General features: G+C 36.4%; 1 protein-coding gene across 2 annotated transcripts in view; it reads left to right on the top strand.

Annotated features, from left to right (window-relative positions):
* The window catches only part of LOC127652584 (speckle-type POZ protein-like), a 118,530-nt gene extending 98,621 nt beyond the window's left edge, over positions 1–19,909 (top strand). For both annotated transcript variants that reach the window (XM_052138811.1, XM_052138812.1), the window contains exons 9-11: positions 10,996–11,118; positions 11,719–11,861; positions 17,733–19,909. In XM_052138811.1, coding sequence (XP_051994771.1) covers positions 10,996–11,118; positions 11,719–11,861; positions 17,733–17,877 — 411 coding nt within the window. In that variant the 3' untranslated portion in view covers positions 17,878–19,909. The remainder of the gene's footprint in view (positions 1–10,995; positions 11,119–11,718; positions 11,862–17,732) is intronic.
* Positions 19,910–24,622: the final 4,713 nt, after the last annotated feature.

Raw genomic sequence — 24,622 nt, 5'->3', positions numbered from 1 at the left:
ATAAGGCCTGCACCCCTGAGTCTTCTCTTTACTCTTGTACATGAAACAGGTGTTGAACAGGGTAGAATTAAATTAAGCTGTCAGCTGAGGACTTATGAGGCACCTATTTCTCAAACTAGAGACTCTGGTGTACTTATCCTCTTGTTTAGTTGTACATCTGGCCTTCCACATCTATTTCTGTCCTTGTTAGAGTCAGTTGTCCTTTGTCTTTGAAGACTGTAGTGTACACCTTTGTATGAAATCTTCAGTTTGTTTGGCAGTTTCAAGCATTGTATAGCCTTCATTCCTTAAAACAATGATTGACTGATGAGATTCTAGAGAAAGCTGTTTCTTTTATTGTTGTTGCTATTTTTGACCTAATATTGACCTTAAGACATGTCAGTCCATTGCATACTGTGACAACTCAAAAACAAACACAAAGACAATGTTAAGCTTCATTTAACGAACCAAATAGCTTTCAACCATGTTTGATATGATGGCAAGCGATTTGCTAGTACCAAATTAGCAATTTGGCATGATTACTCAAGGATAAGGTGTTGGAGTGATGGCTGCTGGAAATGAGGCCTGTCTAGATTTGATAAAAAGTAACTTTTTTCGAATAGTAATGGTGCTGTTTTTTACTTCAGTATTGTCCTAACTATACTTTGTGATAATTTGAATTCCACTTTGGTGAATTAAAGTACAAATTTCATTCCAAAACCGCAAAATCTGTACATGATTCCAATCTTTAGTCACCAGTGTACACTGCGTGCCCAATTATTAGGCAAATTGTATTCCTCCAGCATTAATTTAGTTGTTGAACAATCACAATGGTCTCAGTCAATCCAAAATGTTATTGAACCTCAAACCTGAATGTTTAACAAAGAAAAAGTGAGTTTTGTCTTTCTCACGGGAATATATAAGTGTTCAAAATTATTTGGCAACTATTAGTGTGCACAATTATTAGACAACTAAATTACAAAAATAATTTCTCCCAACTCAAAAGGTCCAACTACCTCATCCTTAATGATAGCAGCCCATACCAGTACCCCTCCTCCATATTGCTGGCACCTGACTCGAAGTGGTGCCCTGTGTCCATTAGTGGATCCAGCCACGGGCCCATCCATCTGGTCCATCAAGAGTCACTCTCATTTCATCTGTCCATAAAACCTTTGAAAAATCTGTCTTCATGTATTTCTTTGCCCAATCTTGACACTTCAATTTGTGAATTTATTCAGTGGTGGTCGTATTTCAGCCTTCTTGTCCTTGGCCATGCATTAGAGCACTTGGCACCTTGTACTTCTGGACACACCAGGTAGGTTGCAGTTCTGGAATATGGTAGCATTGGAGGATAATGGGGTCCTGGTGGCTTCACGTAATGAGATATTGAAGCTGCCTTATAATTATGTGTTAGTCACTTTCGCCACACCCTCGCTCATTAAACAAATACATATCACCTGAAAATGATTGAATCCAATAAGCATTAAAGTTTATATGGTTTGGAGTTGGAAATGATAAGATCAGAATACTCACTTGCATTTTGAGGTGGGCACGCAGTGTATGTATTTGAGTTATGATTCCAAAATGTGGCATTTCAAGTACAGTTTAATTTGGACCACTTATCTTTTTATTAATGACAACTTTTGGATTTAGATTTACAGTTATGGTAACTTAATTAAAACTAGTAAGAATAGTAAAAACTTGATAGTTTTCTTTTATAATTTGAGATTACTATTAGGATTTACAGTGTATATATATTTATCTTCTCTTTTTAACTCTGGATACTGTCTTGAAATGCAGCGCTCATGGCGTGAGATGCTGAAAAAAGTGATATGCAACTCAAGGGCCAATACCGCCCCTTTTCCACATATGTACGTAGTAAAAAAAATTAAAAATAGCAAGGATGGACTGTAGGAGCCCGTGCTGTTAGATGACCCCTTACACTTCCATGACAACACTTACTTTTCCTTTCTTCAGCTATGATATTCCTCATTCACCATTTGCTGATCCACTATTCCTCTGCCCTCCTCCTGTCTTTCTCTCCACATCTCCCTTTCCCAGAGTTTCATCATGCGTTTTTTTTTTTTTTTTTTTTGGGACAGGATGTGCTTGCGTGTACAGGGTTTGTGGAGCAGTGAGTTCCTGTTGTTGTTCTAGCTTGTGCCACTTATTAAACTCTATGAGGATTCATGCAAATGTGCGAGAAACAGTGTAGTGTGTGTTTGTGTGTGTGTGTGTGTGTGTGTGTGTGTGTGTGTGGTTAATAGATGAACAATGGGATCTTGGTGCTCAGTTTGTGTACAAGCACGTGTGAAAGTGAGTGCGGCCACATGTATGAAAGTAGAGTGCTTGAGATTAGGGCTGGACGATATTTCTTAAATTATATCTTGATATTTTTCAGCCTATTGATGATATTAGATATTCTGATAATTGTGTATTTACCCTGGAATGGCTCTTTTTTTTTTTAATCAGAGGAACCATTTCATCCAAACAGCCATTGTAGCAAAGTAGATTCAAGATTTTTAAGACGTTAAATACAAATCTATTTTAAATGATTAGTTTTTCATTAAATAAACACAAGGGAGAACAAAATCCAATCATTTTCATTGCTATGCACTTTATCTAGCTTAATAAAAAGCATAATTTACCTTCAAATGTTTTTACTGTTACATTTTTGTGAATGGACAAGGTGTGCAAATCTACTTCACTTATTTTAAATGGCATAATACAATATTATTACTGAGACATGTCAGGTTTATTATAATATAATGCTGAATTATCATTATTATTCTGATTATTAGATTTGTGTTATACAAAAGTAATACATTTCTGTCCTGTTTACTTCACCTCCACCCGGGGCTTTTATTTTGAAACCGAAAGTGCTGTCGTATTTGCTTCAACTTCATAAGGAGCTTTTATTGTGACACAGAAATTCTTTGCAGTTCCTGAAATGCTGTAATTTCCTCCTTTCCTGTTATTCTGTGCCGCATTTGTAAATTTGATAAATCTCTTGTAGCTTTTACTAATGTTTGGTAATGCGTGAATACTTTAATTTGATTGATCTGCATTAATTTGATTTCACAATACACATGAACTGATCTGAGCAACACCAATTTTACAAAAGATTGCATAATGTGTTAAGGCATCATATATTTTATTGGTTACAATATGAAAAAGTATGTCATACTGAAAAATCTACCTATTTGCTTGCCTGACTTTCCAAGAGAATTGGCATTTTCTCTCCAACTCTTCTCTTTCTCCACCCGGTTGTGGTACAGTTCAGAAGAAACATCAAATAGGCACTGGTGCTCCTGCCAATGTTCCACTAATTTTTACTCCATTTGTTCAGTCAAATGAGACTTTCTTGATATCGCAGACATGCTAGTTGAGGACTCCTCCCACTGAAACTTCCCGTGCCCCGTTTCTTGCTTTCTTATTGGCTGTAGGTCAACTCTGCAGTTGTATTCAGTCAAAACACATTTCACATTGCACGATTTGGAATTGCAGACAGGTCCAGATATTTAACATGCTAGATATCTTGCTGACATAGGCGCTTCTCTCAGATCACATCTTTAATCATTCATACTCGAATATTCTATTATTTAAATAAAGGTAATTAAGTAGAGATGTAAAAAAAATTTGTAGTCAAAGTTTGCATCACCATTTAAAAGAAAAAAGCTTCTAATTACATCCAAAACAAGCTTATATTATGTCCTATGTTTTTTGTTGTTGAAAATATTTAAACAAGCAATGTGTGAAAACAAAAAAGTAAGCTCATGCAAAGTGAAGAAAAAGAAACCGTTAATAAAGGAGACTGACGCAATTAACACACAGGATGACTATAAACACTTGGCATATAATAGTTATGTTTATATTGTATCTCATGTCATGCTTTTGTTGAGGAAAAACAAGCATATCCACGTGCTCAGTAAACTAATTTATAAACACCAGTTTAATTGATGGAATGGCCCTCCACAAGCGAAGTCTTTTTCGTATGCCATGTTTGTTGTTTACAGAAGCATTGCAGGGATTACATTGCTACGGAGACGCTGCTTTCTGATGATTGCACATATACAGGAGTAAACAGTACATTTAAACAGGAACCCAGCTTTCTCACAGTAAGCTACATCGCAATAACCCACTTTTTGGTGTCTATCTAAATGTACTGACAGAACGGTTTGCACATCAAATATGATCAACTTGTGTCCACACTCAACAGCGCCACTCATTGCATTCTGTTATAACTGAGTTTTAGTTTGTGTGCTCGGGATTTATCATGCATCTCACTGTATATATGGCCAGAAAAGCAACTTAGCCGAATTCGAGTAGTATTTTTACTTTTCAAATACTTATTGCAAAATGAATACTCAAGTATTTGACGACTAACGCACAGCCCTAGTTTGTTTGGTTGAAATTAAGTTGTTTAACTGTAGAGTATGAACGGAGAATCATGAACTCATTAATTCTAAATACAGGGCACACATTGTGTGCTAGGGGTCCTAAAGAAAACCCCCACACTGTTTCTCCCCATCTAAATCACCGGGAGGCCAGCGAGTCTGGAGTAGAATGCGCTATTGACGCTTTTACGACCCAGAGAGACACTCCAGAGACCCTCGTGACTTCGCCTTCTGAACCCGTACCATGTGAGAAAGGAATGTTCAGAGAAGTGCTGACCCTCACTTCATTCTCTTACTGAGAAAGAGAAATGAACCCTGTTAATCCTATATATATATTCTATATATCCATGTGATAAATATTGACATGTATCTAATGTGCCATCTCACATTTTCCCTTAAATGTGCTTGATCTATGTTTTCTTGCAAACTAATGGGTTAATGTTTCAGACTTTGCATACTATGGTTAACCGAAATCATATGTGTGGCATATTTGGTCTCTATAACTTGGTATTTTGAAGATCGAAATGACTGTGTACATGATATGTCGATAACAACAACATATTAGTATTACAAGTATATTTCCTAGTTTTCTTTCTTGCACATGCAATGAGAAATGTGAGAACAAAGAGCAATAAACCAAATTCCCGCCTGGAACCCAAACCCTTCTCATTGGTCGAGCCAATGAGAGGTGGGACATGTTTTCTAAGGGTATAAAACTACTGCGCCCACTTCCTTCTCGCTCTTATCTCTTCGCTCTCTTATGCTCCTCTGGCTTCCTGCCTCTCTTGCCCTCTGACTCTCTTGCTGAATGATGCCAAACTAGAAGGCCCCAAGGACTCCCAAGCGTGTGCCAGGCTACGGCCTTGTCTCTGACTCCCACTGGTTCTCTCTCTCATCAAGACAACATCATCAAAGATCAACTCAAGCCATCAACAAATTGCATCAGGACAGTTTAATTCAAATGGGACATGCAAGTATCAAACTTAGTCTCATTATTTGATACATTAAGTATCCTTAACCCCTTTCTAAAAAGGGCGTGTCAGAACTAATATGATGGTTTGCTCAGGCTGTTGATCTGCTGAACTTCAAACAATGCTATAACTTCTTGCCTTCCTGTATTCTGCTTCAGCCCTCTTTCCCTTGGTAAACTGTATGAATGTATGTATATGTATGTTAGAGTAGTTTAAATGTTTAGTCTAGTTAATAAAGTCTTGTTCATGTCACACGTAAAGTTGTCTGTGTCTCAAGCTCATATCTAAAGTCACTAATCATAGATTTTGACTACTTGCTCTTAATACGTAGTAAGAAAGACATTTCCCATGCCCCGGAAATGTACCTTTCTATTAATTAATTAATTAATAACCAATATTGAGTGCTCACGGGATGAACCGAGTATTTGGTTGTAATGTTAATGTAGCTACATCAAGTTAACCCGATTAACTGATCCAAATATTCATAATCGATTATAACAAGTTATGATTGATTATTAATATTTCATAGAGCTGATTCGCTACATAACGCACAGTGAAAACTCTGAATGAGAGCTGCTCTATAAAGACAATTTCTAAGGTGTTCTTAAGTTTTGCTCACAAGTCCATAGATAGAAATACAGTTACTGAAGCAAACAATACCTCACCTCGCCTTCACCTCTTGATTGTTTATGGTGGTACTTATATTAATGATGCAAATATACCTCAGTTTGAAGCCAAATAACACAATATGAAAAGAGACCTGCAGAGTCAAAGTGTTCGAATTGAACTCCGTTTCAGTCAAAGCAATTGAACCAATTGTGAAAACATCCTAAGATGTGATTGTTGCCTTCAGCTGAACAAATTTTGTTTTTCCTGTAATAGTCTTTCAAATAGTTGTTTGGTTATGTGTGAAACTTCATTTGACCTTGGTGTGTTGCTATGTGTGTTGGTGCGGTGGAGTTCGTTGCAGTTTCTGCATTAATTTGTTTAGCTGTGATGGACGGGCTGGGATGGAAAAAAAACATTGTTACAGCCATGGCAAACGATAAAGAGCTCCAGCTCTGGCAGCCTTTAGCAGAAGAGAGAACTCGCAGCACTCATTCCGGAACATTGATCAGGGCTAGAACAGAAGCAGGGAATATGCCTTTCCTGAGCTGTATTTTAATTTGATTTTTGGAGTCACTCTGTCCTTTTGCATGTGCGTATGTGCTCTGACTCATACAGTGGAGGTCAGTAGCCTCATGAGTTGGGTGTAGGGTGTTCAGGGGCGACCAGACTGAAGGAGCTCTGGAGTGGAAAGGACAGACTCCAGCACAAACTTATACAACTACATGCGTTTCAACACCCACCTAAACATCTCTAAACTCATAGTAGAACTATAGCAGAGCCAGTTACATTAGCTCTTTAAACTCCAAGAGTGCTACCAGTAGACTATTCCTAAATATTTTATAATAAATGTAGTTACAGCCAATAGAGTTTCATCAAAAGATGGTAGAGTGAGTTTACAGAATTCAGAAACAAAAGATACTTGATACATAAAGGACACCTTCTCTAATAAACCTTATTCCAAGTAATTTTGTAAGTTAATCCAAGGCAGCTCCAAACTACAACAGTCCTGACTGATAACTTTTATGAGCATCTAATAAACAAAGTATATTCACTTTATACTTCCAGTTTTGCAGTAACAAATTTTATATTGGTAATTCTTAACAGATTAGTAGTTCATCAACACTCAATATAGAATATCAAACTTCCATGACATTCATAACTATTTGAATGTATTTTCTTCTCAAGCATTAAATACAATAATGCTTCATTATAATGTTATTCGTAAAAGTTATAAAATGTTAAAGTATTTTTGTTACACATAACTACCTCACAGTTTTATTGGATGCATCTGTATATGCTGTTTTTTATTTGTTTTTCTATGAAAGCTTGCGCTAGACCAAGGTCCATTGCACCGCATCTCGCCGTTTTATTTCCCAGAATCTTGTGTATGAGTGACACGTTTTAATATATCTGTCTATCGGTCATAATTCAAAACGCTGTCCGTCATTTTGAGATTTTAGAAAACAAGCAAGAAACTCTTCTTAAACCATCTTTACATGGTATATCTGCCTATGCGGCTTTCACATTTTCTGTGTGTCCGCTTGAGAGGGAGGGAGGAAAGAGCTCGCAGTCATGTGAGAATGAGAAAATGGCTCTCTTAGTGCAAAAAATAATTAATGCACCACTGTTTAAAGTACTTTGCATATGATATTAGATGCATTAGGCAGTTTTTATTCTGATGGTTGGCTACCAAAAAAAAAAAGTTCATATGTTAGATGTCACTCGGACCAGTGCTGGCAAGTAATTTTCCATTTTCGCATGCTGTAATTTTCACTCGCAAATGCAAGTGTAATGCTTGGACTGTAGAGACCTGTGTAAGCATCAAAGCTGCACATTACCTCACCATATTTACTTACCACAGACCAATCTGCTGTAAACGTGGGGCTAGATTTCAGTCACAGTAAAATGGGTAAATGAGTTGAATCCTAATTTAGGGAAGTCTATTGGTAAAAGTGTCATTGAGAAATAAGGCTGCCCGAGATCAGATGAAATCTTTAAAACAAAAAAAAAAAAACACAACGCCAAATCCGGAAACACAATGGCAAGTCAAAAACACAACAGCTAGACAGAAAACAATGACAAGTTAGTTGAAACGGAAAAGGTAGGTACTGTTGGGCCTCAAGTATTCAAATATAAGACAAAGGGAGTCCTAATGCAGCCGTAATGACTGACTGAGTCCTACACACACATTCATAAATCTTACTGATACAAACTACGCCAAAATCAAACAAAGGGAGTCCAAAACAGACTACAAATCCCATGAAGCCTTGTTCACTTTACACCTATGTGTGAAATTCCAAAGGATCGAACTCTCAACTTCTATTGGATGAGGCGCACAACAGAACACCCCTCAACCATGATGTCATCGAGAGTAGAAATACCTCTGGGCATCAAAGCAGCTCATCTCTGCTCTCAGGTGTAGCCTCGTTGCACAAGGAAGTAACAGACGACTTGAAACTGTGGCCATACAATCTCCATCTCGCTGGATTAGTTGGGATCAGGAGACCGCAGAGTAATCTGCATCTTCATCCATTTGCCTGCAGAAGTGAAGAAGATTTCTCTTCCCTATTCAACCAAGTCGACATCGCTGATTTCTCTGCCAGCCCGCTGAGAATCAGCAGCCGTACCGCCCGCCCACCTCCCGTCATCACCCGAGCCTCGAGGAACCGAGTCTGAGTCAAATGAAAAGAGAAGTGTTTTGGTTTGTTTTGCATAAACCTGTGTCAAAAGCTGGCAGGAGATGTAAGTGCTCTGATTCAAGCCTTCATTGTTTCCTTTTGAATATTGATGTTCTCCGGATGTCGATTTTCATAAGAAAACAATCTAATATTGAGACTGTTATACTGTCTGGTTATAGTCCCTGATTTCAGGGTGGTGCCACGGTAATATTAATCCTTATTAATATTCTATTGATTTTGATGATTGATGATTGTTTATTTAAATGATTAAAAAGCTAATATTGATTCTAATCAATGTTCTATTGATTTTAATAATTGATAATTTGATAATGATTAATTATTGCTAATAACAAACCTGCTCCTGAACGTAGTGCACTAAAGTACCAAAGGTTCTCACCTGATTGGTAAATCATTGACTGCGTAAATGATACATAGCACTTTCGTGATTGATTCACAGCCCACTTGAGTGATTATTTCATAATCCATGCCAAAAGCTCACTGATTAAAAAACAGAATCGTTTGGAGTTTGTTCATTTCCATTTATGCATTTGGCAGACGCTTTTATCCAAAGCGACTTACAGTGCACTTATTTCAGGGACAATCCCCCTGGAGCAACCCGGAGTTAAGTGCCTTGCTCAAGGATGCAATGGTGGTGGCTGTGGGGATTGAACCAGTGACCTTCTGATTAACAGTTATGTGCTTTTGCCCACTACGCCATCACCACTCCGTCACGCCATCACCACACCATCTCACTCAGTACAGCCGTAACAGGACACTTTAGGACACAGAGCAAAAATAGCAAGTGGGATGAAGTTAGTTTTATGTACAACATCCACCTACTATCCATCCACAACTAACTGTGCTAAAACATTTGGTGGCGTCCAAGCGTTCATTCAGCTGACTTACATGTTCTAACTTAAAAATACTCTTTTATTAAAAAAAAAAGTCGTCAATTTTTTAAACTATAAAGGTTCCGTTTGCTGCCAATGGATAGATTTACTTGCATTAGGTGAGATTTCCCAATATGTCCAATTATATAGCTACAGTATTCAATTCTTTTAGAAAGAAAAAAAAATCAACAAGATGTTATTTTTACATTTCAAATGTTGTAGTAGCCAGCCAGTGGTGTGAAGGATTAACTTAATGAATTTTAGTGATTTATTTATAATTAAAACAACTGTATTTGTATAATTTCTCATACTGGGAAAGTCTCACCTAAAAAAAGTCAGCCTATTCATTAGCAGCCTACTACAAGTTTAAGAATATGAAAATAATATATTTAATATATATATTAAAAATATTTAAAAAAATTCTGAAGTAATTGAACATTGTTTAAATATAATTGGACTTGCTGGCAAATTTTCATATGTGGTAATTCAAAAACGTAATGTTGCAACCTTTAGAATATGAAGATGCTTTTTTTAATAACAGTGTTTGTTATGTTAGAACGTGCAAGTCAATTGAATGAATGAAGTTTATGGTCGTTTTAGATGGTGCCTGGTGGATATCATACCTAAAACTAACTTTATTCCGGTCGCTCTTTTTGCTCTCCGTTTATGAAAGTGTCCCGTTACCGTTTTTCTAAATGAGAAACTACTCCAAATGATTCAGATTTTCAATAAGTGAGCTTTTAGCATGGATCTTGAAATGACACAAGTGGGCAGTGAATCAATCTTGAAAATGCTAGGTATCATCCATACAGCCAATCAGGTGAGGAGCTACGGTACCTAACCTTTCTGTTTTGACCAACTTGTCATTGTCTTTTCTGTCTTTGTGTTGTTTTCTGACTTGCCATTTTGTTTTCAGATTTGTTCTTTTATATTTTCATATTTGCCATTGTGTTTTATGATTTGTTGTTGTGTTTCTGAATTGTTATTTGATTTTTACATTTGCCATTGTGTTTCAGATCGGTTTAGTTTTGGACTTCAAGGCCACCATACACTTGACTTCATGTACACAACTTGTTCATTAAAAAATAAATCAAACATTTTTCAATGTAAAATGTATATAAATAAATATTTTAAAATATCATGAATATTTGAGTCATGAATATGAAGACTTTTTAGGGTTAGTCCATTTGACATTAACAAAATGAGTCAACAAATGTTTATTTTATTTATGTTTTATAGGAAATATGTAAGCACAGAAAATAATTGCATTTGTCAAACCATTTAATTGGGCCTTTAATGGATGTAAATGTGATTTGTTGATTTGAGTTCACCCCATTGCAGTTAGTTTGTCTCTGACAAAGTATTGTTGAAAAGAGCATGTATAAAGATGCCACGTAGAAGCTGAATGGGCGTTTTCTGATCTTCTCAGAGACTCTGTGATTGACATGTTCTGCTGTCATGTGTTTTCTAGAATAGAGTGGAGATCAATGATGTGGAGGCTGAGGTCTTCAAAGAGATGATGTTCTTCATCTACACTGGAAAAGCACCCAACCTGGACAAGATGGCCGACGACCTGCTTGCTGCTGCTGACAAGGTATCTAAATGAGAACTCACCATGGACTTCTATTGCTTTTATACATAGTAATTATATTGCTTTTATACATATTAATTATAACTATAATTACAACAGACTAACCCTATTCCTTTAAACATTTAAAAAATAAATAAATTATTAATCGTATTTCCAAAGTACATCTACCCTATGGGGGAGTAAGTCTACTTTGAAGACATCCCAAAATGTCCCTAAAGGGATGTTTTGTCAGATTTAGCCAGCTTCTGGGGACAGATTTGTCCCCAAACTAAAGCTATACCATATTTAGCTAAATTTACTCCATACAGCATTTCTTCCTCTTAAATGATAAGACATAAACATTTGTTTATGAAATGTCACGATGACAAAAGGTCTTCTTTGGAGCAGGCTTTTTGAAGACACGAAACGAGAAAATGACCAAAATGTGCATATGTTGTATCAATTCCTCTTCAGAAGCTAGCAAAACATCATAACATATAATATAGCATAACAATCGACATTAAGACAGAGCCAGCAACTGTCAATATTATTGCAGTACAGTTTTCATTTTTACAAACTGGCACCCAGACATGGGCCTTCATTGAAGTGCATCTCTGTCTCTAGTATGCTTTAGAGCGACTGAAAGTGATGTGTGAAGACGCTCTTTGCACCAGTCTGTCTGTGGAAAATGCAGCGGAGATTCTGATCTTGGCCGACCTGCACAGCGCTGACCAGCTCAAGACGCAGGCCGTCGACTTCATCAACTAGTGAGTGACACTGTGTTTATCTAGACCCTCCCCGGACCTATCACTGCTCTCCTTCACTACACCTCTGGACTCACAATGGCTGTAATAGGTCAAAGTTTGGCTGATTAACATGGTCCTGTTATCCCATGCTGATAGATGCCGTAACTACACCAGTAAGGTGGCAAAAAGCATGTATTCCAGCAAAATTCTACATTTTGGTGATTCTTACAAAACCTGTCAAGGAAATGCCCTCGTCATATTTTAGTCCAAAATAACAAATAGAAAATTATATTTGCATAGAGAAAATTAAGCCTGTTTTAGGTTTATTAATATATATTTTTTTGACATTGTGACATTATTTTCATGACATTTTCATGACAGTTTGACATTTTGACCCCCCAGTTCTCAGTGCGATGCAAAGAAAGATGGTCATTAGCATATTGTCAGTGTGTTTAAAAAAAAATAAAAAAATGTATAATATATATTTAAAGAATCACCCATTGCCATCCAACATATCAATCACAAATATTTAATAATATTGTAGTAGATGTTTTGCCAGTAATTTTTTGACTGACAATTCAGGTTGTTTGACTTGTGAGGGTGGTTGTATTTACCACTTCATTTCAGGCTTCCTATTACTGCCAAACTTTAATATTATGTCTTCCCTTGTTTTCCCTCATGAACTTCTTCAATTGCCCTTTCATTCTCTTTTGTTGATTTTTACTAGCGTGTTCAGTCTCTTTTGCAGCAGTTTTTTTTGGACTGTAATTTTGAAATAATTTTGTTGATGGCAGTAACTTGGCTGGCGTGAAACTGGCCTGTGGCCATCTCATTTCAGCTCACTCTCTCTCGCCGTCTCTACACATAACACCCACCGACCACAATAACGAGGCCAACACAGAAAATAAACGCACACAAAAACGGCCCTCCTCCAAAATGATACATCATCTCTGCCCTTTTTTCCTGCCTTCATGTTTGCCATTTATGTTATTGGTCTTCTCTTCTCAATGGCTTATTGCCACATATTGCAGTTTAGTTTCATAGCGGAGCAGTTTTCTCACCATGTCAGACTCTTGTGTCCAGACATCACAGGACAACATCTCTACTGTTTAGATTACGTTTTTGCATTGTGATGTTTCCGTCACTATTAAGCAAATTTCCTCTAATTTTAATACTGTAATGTTATCAGACATTTTGCTTTAGAGGTTTTTTTAATTACCAAGGAAGTACTATGATTAAATCACTAAATAAATCAACAAATGTCCATTTTATTTCATTTTAGCCGTAGATTGCATCCATTTTCATTTTAGCGTTATCTTTGGGATGATATTTCATTTAAACATGAGCTTTGTGTATTTTTATTTTCAGGGTTGCAGTTATCGTCATTCATTGGGCTTTCAAAATCGATGTATTTGGAAGTTCCGGTTAAAACGTTTTTGTGTGTTTATTCACACCACAACTATGACTGAGCTTAGTAATGGATGATCATAATCCTGAAATAAAAATAAAAAAATATTTTAAAAAAAGTATAGACATCAAATCAACCAAATGCTTAAAGGAAAATATGTGCATACTAGTGCTAAAATGAGATACAAGCAGCATTTATTGATTTATTTTGTGATTTAATTATTACTTGAATGATTTTATAGTTTTTATTTAACAATTCCATCATGTATTTAATGATTTGTTTAAAAATGTAAATATTTATTGAAAAATCTAATTGAGTAATTTTGCCCCTCCAGTTATATACTCTGATCAGCCACATTAAGACCACTGACAGGTGAAGTGAATAACATTTATTATCTTGTTACAATAGCACCTGTCAAGGGGTGGGATATATTAGGCAGCAAGTGAACCGTCAGTTCTTGAATTCCATGTGTTTGATGTAGGAAAAATGGGCAAGCGTAAGCATCTGAGCAACTTTGACATCACCAAATTGTGATGGCTAGATGACTGGGTCAGAGCATCTAAAAAATGTCGGGTGTTCCCGGTATGCAGTGGTCAGTACCTACCAAAAGTGGACCAGTGAACCGGCGACAGGGTCATGGGCACCCAAGGCTCATTGGGGAGCAAAGGCTAGCCTGTCTGGTCCAATCCCACAGAAGAGCTTCTTTAGCTCAAATTGCTTAAAAAATAGCAAATTGCTTAACTTAATGCTGGCCATGATAGAAAGGTGTCAGAACACAGTGTGCATCACAGCTTGCTACGTATGGTGCTGCGTAGCCGCAGACCAGTCTGAGTGCCCATGTTGACCTCTGCCCACATCCGAAAGTGCCTACAATAGTCACTTAAGTGTCAGAGCTGGGCCATGGTGGAATGGGTGAAGTTTTTTTAGTTCATGTGGATGGCTGGGTGCATGTGCATCGTTTACCTGGGGAAGAGATGCAGCAGGATGCACATGGGAAGAAGGCAGGCTGGCAGAGGCAGTGTGATGCTCTGGGCAATGTTCTGCTGGGAAAACTTGGGTCCTGGCATTCATGTGGATGTTACTTTGACATGTGCCACCTATCCAAAGATTGTTCAAGACCACGTACACCCCTTCATGGCAACGGTAGTGACCTCTTTCAGCAGGATAATTCACCCTGCCACACTGCAAAAATTGTTCAGGAATGGTTTGAGGAACATGACAAAGAGTTCAAGGTGTTGAATTGGCCTCCAGATTCCCCAGATCTCAATCCGATTGATCATCTATGGGATGTGCTCGGCCAACAAGTCCGATCCATGGAGGCCCCACCTCGTAACATACCAGACTTAAAGGATCTGCTTCTAACATCTTGGTGCCAGATACCACAGGACAACTTCAGAAGTATTGTGGAGTCCATGCCTCAACGGATCAGTGCTGTTTTGGCAGCACAACGGGGACCTACGCCATATTAGGCAGGTGGTTTTAATGTTGTGGCTGATCGGTGTGTGTATGTGTATATATGATATATGTGTGTGTATATATATATATATATATATATATATATATATATATATATACACACACACACACACACACACACACACACACACACACACACACACACACACTGGCTGCCAAAAGTAGGGAATTATGTACAGATTTTGCTCTTATGGAAAGAAATTGGTACTTTTATTCACCAAAGTGGCATATAACCGATCACAAACCGATCAGGATATTAATAATGTTAAAAATTGCTATAACCATTTGAAAAATGTAAACTAAAGAGTTTATCAAAAAAATACTCCATGTGCAGCAATGACAGCTTTGCAGATCCTTGGCATTCTAGCCGTCTTGTCGGGCACTTCTCACTCACGTTACAGTCTAGCTGATCCAACAAAAGCTCAATGGTGTTAAGATCCATAACACTCTTTTCCAATTATCTGTTGTCCAATGTCTGTTTTTTTGTCCACTCTAACCTTTTCTTTTTGTTTTTCTGTTTCGAAAGTGGCTTTTTCTTTGCTATTCTTCCCATAAGACCTGCATCCCTGAATCTTCTCTTTGCTGTTGTACATGAAACTGGTGTTAAGCAGGTAGAATTCAATGAAGCTGTCAGCTTAGGCTCTGATGTACTTATCCTCTTGTTTAGTTGTACATCTGGCCTTTCTCTCCTTGTTAGAGCCAGTTGTACGTTACTGCATTTGTATGAAATCTTCCGTTTTTTTGGAAATTTCAAGCATTGAATAGCCTTCATTCCTCAAAACAATGATTGACTGATGAGTTTCTAGAGAAAGCTGTTTCTTTTTTGTAATTTGTGACCTAATATTGACCTTAAGACATGCCAGTCTATTGCATACTGTGACACCTCAAAAACAAACACAGACTCATCAAGTTAATTTAACCAACCATATAGCTTTCAGCTGTGTTTGATACAATAGCAAGTGATTTACTAGTACCAAATCAGCAGTTTAGCAAAAAAAAACTGTTTTTGCTTCGACCACCTTGTTTTCTTAAAATGTCTTATGTTGGAAGACTTGTGTTTTGTAACCTGTTCTTTGTGACTGGTGACCGGGTAGTGACCTTTTGCATTGGAGAAAGTTGTATGGGCATTTGCCCGCAAGCCAGTCTGTTGACACAGGGAGCAAGTGCAGCAATTAATGGCAAGTGTTTTGGGGCAACAGCATAGTGGGGTTAGAGAGAGGTCAGTGTCTCTTGCACAAACACACTCAAATGTCGTTAAAGGCCATTTTTTGGTGTGCGTGATAGTGCAGTATGAGTGCCCTCAGGGTGCTGAGCTCAGTGAAGAGGGAAGGAGGTGATCTTCAGAGGTCACAGGTGCTTCTGAATTGTCTTTTTAATTTAGAGTTTATTACAGGATTTTGTTTTGCAGGGGGCTCATCGGTTCCCCCAAACATTTTAGTATTTTTTTTTTTTTTTTAAAGAAAGAAAAAAAAAACAAGGTTTGATTTGTTTCACGACCCTTATAAATTTGCATTATTTTACATTGCTTTCAAAAAGTACTTATAACAGTTAATGTCTGTATCATTTCAATTTATACTTAGAAATTGACGTAGGGATGTCATGTTTATGAAATTTGGCTGGCGAGTAATTGTAACTTTTTCAGAACACAACATTTTTTTTTTTTTAATAATATTTCAGCTCTGTATATCCTTTTAATGCAAGTGAATGGTGACCAGAACTTTGAAGCTAAAAAATTTAAAAAAGTAGCATAGAAGTAATCCATATGACTCCAGTGGATTAATATATATGCCTTCTGAATCAATGCAATCACTTCAGGTTAAAAACAGATACATTTTGAAATCCTTTTATACTATAAATCTATAAAAAAAAGAGATTTATAGTAAAAGGATTTAAATATTGATCTGTTTTTTAATGTAATTTTTGTTTCATTTATTTAACCAGTGTCATGGATTACTTTTATGCTGCCTTTTTGATATTTTTGGAGCTTGAAAGTTCTGGCCACCATTCACTTGCATTGTATGAACCTACAGAGCTGATATATTCTTCTAAAAATCTTTGTGTTCTGCAGAAGAAAGTAAGTCATACACATCTGCGATGGCATGATGGGGAGTAAATGATGAGAGAGTATTCATTTTTGGGTGAACTATCCCTTTAAGAAGTAATTTATTCATATTTAACTTAGTATAATATAATCATTCTCAGTCATTCTTAGTAATTCTCGTTACCGTGATGCAAAAAGTTGGTCATCGTCATATTCTCAATTCCACAATGTGAAATTGTTTTTATATTTAGAGAATCAAACATTGGCATCCAACATATAATTTACAATGATTACAATTTGTCTGTTTTAGGGCTTTCACAATTAATTGTCACTTGTTTAGATGTATGTGTACATAATACACACCTTAAAAAGTAATTTATTCATATTTGTCTTGGAATTATATTAGAAAATAGGGATATATAATCACCTTTTAAGGCTTTAAAACTTTGAAAATATTGCACAGGGGTAGAATAACATGGAAAAATAGTATTTTAAATATAAAAATATTCCAAACACTTAAAATATGTTTCTATCAGACAACTTTGGTCTTGGTTTATTAAACAATTACATGTTTTTGGAACCAAACCAACCTGAATAACTATTATATTATGTTATGTTATATTACATATATTTATCATGAAAGTAGACATTCTGTGTGTATTTGTAAATGTTTCTTCATTCTGTTCTGCCAAGAACATTTGGCATTATGCGAACGTTAAATTACAGTGAAACCGCAGTGATTTGCGTTCACTATCAAAATCCTGACATGATCTGACTTGCGTTTAAAACATCTCAATCAATGTGAAAAATGTAACAAAACATATTGATTCTTGCTAGGTGAATATCGACACAGTGCCATATTGTGCCGTGGAGCTGATTCAGCAGCGCTGCAGAAAACAATCTTAACACTGTCTCTCTCTCTCTCTCTCTCTCTCTCTCTCTCTCTCTCTCTCTCTCTCTCTCTCAGCCATGCGTCAGACGTGATGGAGACCTCGGGCTGGAAGTCCATGGTGGCGTCTCATCCCCATCTGGTTGCTGAGGCTTACCGCTCCCTGGCCTCTGCCCAGTGCCCTTTCCTGGGCCCTCCTCGCAAACGCCTTAAACAGTCTTAGTGTTGTCCCTTACCGTAACCCAACCCCCACACCTACACACACTCACACAACTGCCTAAAAGGGGGTGCTATTTTAGATTTACATACCCCAAGCTTTGTCCCTTTAGATGCCTAAAACCAGCTCTTGATCTGCCCCTCCCTTCCACGTTATCCAGACAGACGCCTCCAAGGACCCTCTTGTTGCAGGGTTTCCTTACTATCAGGAAATGTGGAGACTGCAGCATGGTAAACCCTCTACAAAACTTGGCCAGCCTCTGCACCAAACCAGCTGCCTGTCCAGAAGAGAAATGGATTTGTTTCTGTGGGACTGTTTTGGGTTTATTAGCATGGGCAGATTAATCAAATTTGAGAACCATATAGGACTGAAGCGTTTGGTTGGGCAGGTAAACGTGAGATTGTGGACTTATTTTTTACACAACCCCTTCTGCTGGCACCACCATGTGCCGTCCTTCACTGAACCAGTTCTTCATCTCTGCTTCATCCTTTCTTCAAAAGTGGTCTGTCGATAGACATTCCCCCTAACAGTTATGGATTGGGGGATTTTCATGGAGTGAAAGAATTGAGAACAAACTCCATTATTGTCACAAAATAACTTTTTAATTGGTAGCATGTGTCCTCATAATGATGACATTAGCATTGAGTAGATTCCTTTGTGACTTTATGACTCCTGTAAGATGACAAACAGCTTTTTCCAGAACTGTCCTCTGTTTCTTGAGAAAGCCAAACATAAAACTTGCCACCTTGTTGAACTTTAACCCAAGAGCTATCCTGGCTTCTTAATCGATGTTTTGGTCTTCTATTACAGGACAAATGAATGGACAGGTCCGGTGAGTTTACAAATGGGGAAAAGCTCATGGAACTTTTTTTATTTTTAATTTTCCTTGTGATGTTTATTTGAGATTTGTTTCCTCCTTGTAGCATTGTGTATTTGAATCCAGGCTTTCTATATGAAAGAAAATGCAAAACCAACTTGTGTGTTTTTGAGTTCTTTTGTTCTTTAACAGACACAACATAGTGTTTGTTTTTCAGTCATATCTTAACGGTGATCCTGCTTTCTGCTGATTACATTTTTCTCTTTGGTCTCAGTCATGGATAAAACAAATCTGGAGCTCTCTCTGAAACAAAGAATCAGCTTTTACATAAAAGAAAGAAAGATAAATAAAAGACCATCCATCAGACAGCATAGAGGACACTCTTTGTTTCTGTAATAAGGTAATGTAGGTATTTTATACAGTCATAATCTTGTTTATAAATAAATAAAAATGCTGAAAATCACACAATAATTGACGCAAATCCTCAAAAATTTGGAGAAAATAAACCATAAGATAAATTTCTCAAAACCTAAGGATAGACGGAGTGTATACTACATGCAGACAGAAAGAAACAAATCAATATGTTATAAATACTTGTATTTGAAAGACCTTTCTAATTTACAGTGAAATGAAAATAATGTTACTGATAAACTAAAGTATTTCTCAAAATCATTGACTTCAGGAGGCGTGTGGTTTATAAATTTGATGTAAATTTTACTGATTAGTGCTCCAGACAATATAGTACAGGGCTTGTCTTTAGGCTCTTCAGAATAGAAGTATATACTGTTTAATGTGTGCAGTGTGTTTCTTTGTGTCAAACATTCGCCAAAGTATGCAGAAACAAAAAACACTTGAGTACTGTATACCGCACTGAAGAAAAACAAACAGTAGTTTTCTGGCAGCAGGGGTGCTGGAAAATGTCTGTTGAAAAACAGAAAAGTACCGTCGTATTAAAAACAGATAAACTGAAGACAAAAACACACAACAGTAATTAGCTTTACCTTAATTAACATCTATAACTGTAATTTTAAAGAAAGCTTCCTATAATTCCATGAAATCTCTTACTTTTAACATACATTAATTGCACAAACACAAACATTACAAACTAATACTGTAAATCTAAGACCATTTACATATAAAACACACAAAAATAAAATGTAATTTTACTTTGTGAAAGCCCAGGTTTAAATGAACTGTCATAAGTGTTGTTTTTTTTTTTATTCAAATGCATTAATAAACTGTCAAAATAAATGCATTTTCTTTCTCTAAATGTAGGTTAACTACATTTGCATTGTCATTATTCATTTGAAAAATGTAAACTGCAAAAAAACGAATTTAGCAGGATAAGATTTGTCTGCATAATACTTTAAAATAACTGAAATATTGAAATTTTTGAAAAGTTATGCTATAGAATTAAAACTATGCACATAGCAACATTTGGAAAATAGTTCACAATACTAATAAAAAAATACACAATTTATTATTATTTGTAAAAACTACATTCAAATTCATTTGTGCAGCATATAAGAAATCATTAGCAATGGCTTTAAATGCTGTAGCATATTTTTCACAACACTTTTTTTGTTGAGTTTTTCACTGGTTCATTATTTTTTAAAGATGACAAACAAATCTCTAAAATGTTTTCACTCTGGGAACAACAGCTTTTGTTTTCTGCCTCTTTTTGCCTTAATATAATATTAACTAAAACATGATATCAAACACACACACACACACACACAGCCCCACTCATTCAAACGCACATATTTAAAACTTGAATGAATGCTTTTCATTGAACTTGAATCAGTTATGTTCTCCTACATTTTAAACCTTGTCTTGTTTAGCCTACATGTTTATATCACGTTAAATGAAGACAATTAGTTCAACTGGCCAAAAGTATTGGCAGTGACATAAATGTTGTTTTGTGCTTCAGTTTTGTGGTGTTGATTCACATTGTTTCTAAATTATTGTTCAGAGTGATCAGATGCATTTTAAATAATTGCAAAAAGCTTAATTGGCCAAAAAATTTTACTTTATCACAAAAACCCAAATTTCACTGTTTTTTGGCCCTGGCACAAAATGACCTGCCAACATCATTTCACTAATCATATCAGCAGCACTGATAAATGTGAATGAGTACTAGTCAGGTGAAATCACTCTATCATTCTGATTGGATTGTAAGAGCAGACTGTTTGCTATAAAAGGAGGGAAGAAGTGCTTCCAATCATTGTGTTCTTGTTCGCAATGGTTACCTCTAAAGGAAGATTTGCCGCCATCAAGGAAATTGCTGCAGAGAATATTGCACCTGACAGGATCATCAAGAACTTCAAGGAGAGAAGTTGTGAAGAAGGCTTTAGGACATCCCAGAGTGTCCAGCATGCACCAGGACCATCTCCTCCTGAGGAGTCAGCTATGGAATCGTGTCACCACCAGTGCAGAGCTTGCTCAATATTGGCAGCAGGTTGGTGTGAGTGCATCTGCACGCACAGTGAGGCGAAGAGTTTTGGACAATGGCCTGGTGTCAAAAAGGGCAGCAAAGAAGCCACTTCTCTCCAAGAAAAACATTAAGGACAGAATCAAATTCTGCAGGAAGTACAAGGATTGGACAGCAGAAGACTGGTGCAAAGATATTTTCTCTGATGAATCCCCCTTCCGACTGTTTGGGACATCTGGAAAATTGATAGTCTGGAGAAGAAAAGGTGAACGCTACCATGAGTCCTGTGTCATGCCAACAGTGAACCATCCTTAGACTATCCATGTGTGGGGTTGCTTTTCATCCAAGGGAGTGGGCCCTCTCACAATTCTGCCCAAAAACACTGCCATGAATAAAGAATGGTATCAAAACATCCTGCAACGATCCAGAAGCAATTTGGTGATGATCAGTGCATTTTCCAGCATAATGGAGCACCATGTCACAAGGCTCGGAGAACATTACACACATAAGCTAAGATCAACTCTGAACACTAATAAGGCAAGAATGGATCACCATCAGTCAGGATTTGGCCCAGAAGCTGATATCCAGCATGGCAGAGCTGAATTGCAGAAGTTATGAAGAACAAGGGTCAACACTGTAAATATTGACTCTGCATATATTGAATGTTTTTACTAATAAAAGCCTTTAAAACGTATGAAATACTCATATGAAAAAATAATCTACAAATACTGAAGCAGCAAAACACAAAATGTATGTCACTGCCAATACTTTTGGCCATGGCTGTAGGTATAATGCAAGTTATAAATTAAGTCAAATGAGTCTACAGAGGGAGCACACGGTATGAAACGTTAATTTATTGGGAAAAAGTTTTGAAGTCTGTTGTACATACCACATTCAAAGCTTAAGGAAATACAGGTTCAATACAAGTTAAGCTCAATCGAAAGCACTTGTGTCAGTGTTGGTTACCTCAAAATTATTTTGACGTGTCCTCCTTTATCTTTAAATGAGGCATTTACAATGGAATTAAATCGGGCCAGTTTTTGTAGGGTTTAAAAAACTACTTTAAAGTTCCACTAACTTAAAAAAAAATTAGGCAACTGATTGCCTTAAGTTTTGACAACTTGTCAAAAGTAAAGTCTCAAGTATGCATAATTGTTTTTCTATGAAACTATAAATTAAAATATATAATTTTGGGCCAATCAAAATACCCAATTACTAATGTTTATTTTAATTAGCCACAACTCAAAATGTTAAGTTCTGCAAACTTAACATATTTATACAACTTAAATAATTTTTTTGAAATCATGAATATGCTTTGTATTAACTTATTTTTTAAAGCCATTTTAACTTAATAATTAAAATATATAATTTTAAAATGTGCTAGTAGTATTACTTAAAAACATTTAGCACCTGCCTTGTTTTTTTATGTTTCCTTTACTTAAATGTACAAATTGAAACATTTAAAATAAATAAGCAAACTGCATGTAGTAAACATTTGACAGCTACAGGATAAATTGCCTACAGCTGCATTAGTGTTGCACATCCTTCAACGTTAAAACTATATAAAGCCACTGTGGCAGGCCGGAGGGCGAGGCCGGGTCGTGATTCTACACAACCGGTCCCTTATCAAGCTAATCAAGCCTCTGAGAGGGATAAAGGCTGACTGCGGAGGATGGTGCGGGAGAGAGAGATCCTTTACGGACATGTCCGCCGTGTGTGTTTTGTCTTTTGTACAAGTTTATTATTAAAATAGTAATTATATTACCAAGCCGGTTCTCGCCTCTTTTCCATTGAACTACGTTACAGCCACCTGTCTTTAAACCTCTTTTGGGTAACTCGGATCCAATGCATAAATCAGTCCGAACGTAAAAATAAATCTGAAAAGCCCGGGCAGGTGGATGATGACTTCACTTTTAAGAACAATGAAATTTCTGTCCAGATTGTTATGAATTGCAGCATCTTGGAGTTCTCTGACCGCTGTTAATAGGATAACTGGTGAATATCCAACATTTGGATCTTATGAATCTTCAGCCTTGAAATGCAGAAATTGAAAAAAGTGGCAAAATTAAAGAACAATTGATTAAAATCTGTTTCAAAATACACACCTTCATAAAAGAATAGTTCACACAAAAATGATGTCATTATTTACTCACTTGTTCCAGACCTGTATGACATTATTTCTTCCATGGAAGACGAAAGCTTTGTTTTAGTTTTTGTTTTCATCTTTAAAAAGTTTAGTTCTGCCAAAAATGAAAATTCTCACCCTCATGCCATCCCAGATGGTTATGACTTTCTTCTGCAGAACACAAATGAAGATTTTAAAAAGAATATCTCAGCTCTGTAGGTCCATATAATGCAAGTGAATGGTGACCAAAACATTGTTGCTCCAATAAGCACAAAAAGGCAGAATAAAAGTAATCCATATCTTCAGATACAATAAACAGATCAACATTTAAGTTCTTTTTATTACAAATCTCCACTTTCAGATGTAAACATGAAAATGGATATTTATAGTAATAAAGGACATAAATATTGATCGGTTTCTCACCCACACTATTTATATCACTTTAGAAGACATGGATTTAACGAGTGGAGTTGTATGAATTACTTTTATGTTGTTTTTAACTGCTTTTTGGAGCTTCAAATTTCTGACACCCATTCACTTGCATTGTATGGCCTAACAGCTGAAATACTCTTATAAATATTTGTTTGTAAACCTCATGCAATCTCAGATAACATAAATATTTTTTAGAAGAATATCTCATCTCTGTAGATTAATTCAATGCAAGTAAGTGGGGAAAAAAGCACATATTGGGAACATAAAAGGTAATCCATACTACTCCAGTAGTTAAATCTATATCTTTTGAAGTGATCAAGTTGGTTTTATTGTGAGTCAGAATAGACCAAAATATAATGCATTTTCACTATAAATCTCCTTGGCGATCATGATTTCAAGCTCCATTACACTTCCTGGTGTTTAATGCATTAGTATAGCACTAGATGGTGATAGGAAGTGTAATTGAGCTTGAAATCATGATTGTGCTTAGAGATTGCAATGGCAAGATGTACAATGAAAAAGGGGTCTTATTTTGGTCTGTTCTCACCCAAAACCAACTGGATCACCTCAGAATACATTGATTAAACCACTCGAGTCAAATGGATTACTTTTATCAACAATCATTCATTTGAATTGAAAGGATCAATAGAGTTGAAATATTCTTTTAAAAGTCTTAATTTGTGTTCTGCTGCAGAAAGAAAGTCATAAACATCAGGAATGGCATGAGGGTGAATACATGATGAGAGAATTTTCATTTTTGGGTGAAATAATCTATTTGACTCCTGTGGTTAAATATATATATATATATATATATATATATATATATTTCTGAAGTGAGAGTTAAAAAAAGACTTCAATATTGATCTGTTTCCAACCACACCCGTCATATCACTTCTGGAGACATGGATTTAACCTCTGGAGCATTATGGATTATTTTTATGATGCC

This window comes from Xyrauchen texanus, chromosome 12, assembly GCF_025860055.1.
Source record: "Xyrauchen texanus isolate HMW12.3.18 chromosome 12, RBS_HiC_50CHRs, whole genome shotgun sequence".
NCBI classification, from domain to species: domain Eukaryota; kingdom Metazoa; phylum Chordata; class Actinopteri; order Cypriniformes; family Catostomidae; genus Xyrauchen; species Xyrauchen texanus.
This window is presented reverse-complemented; position numbering and strand designations above follow the sequence as displayed.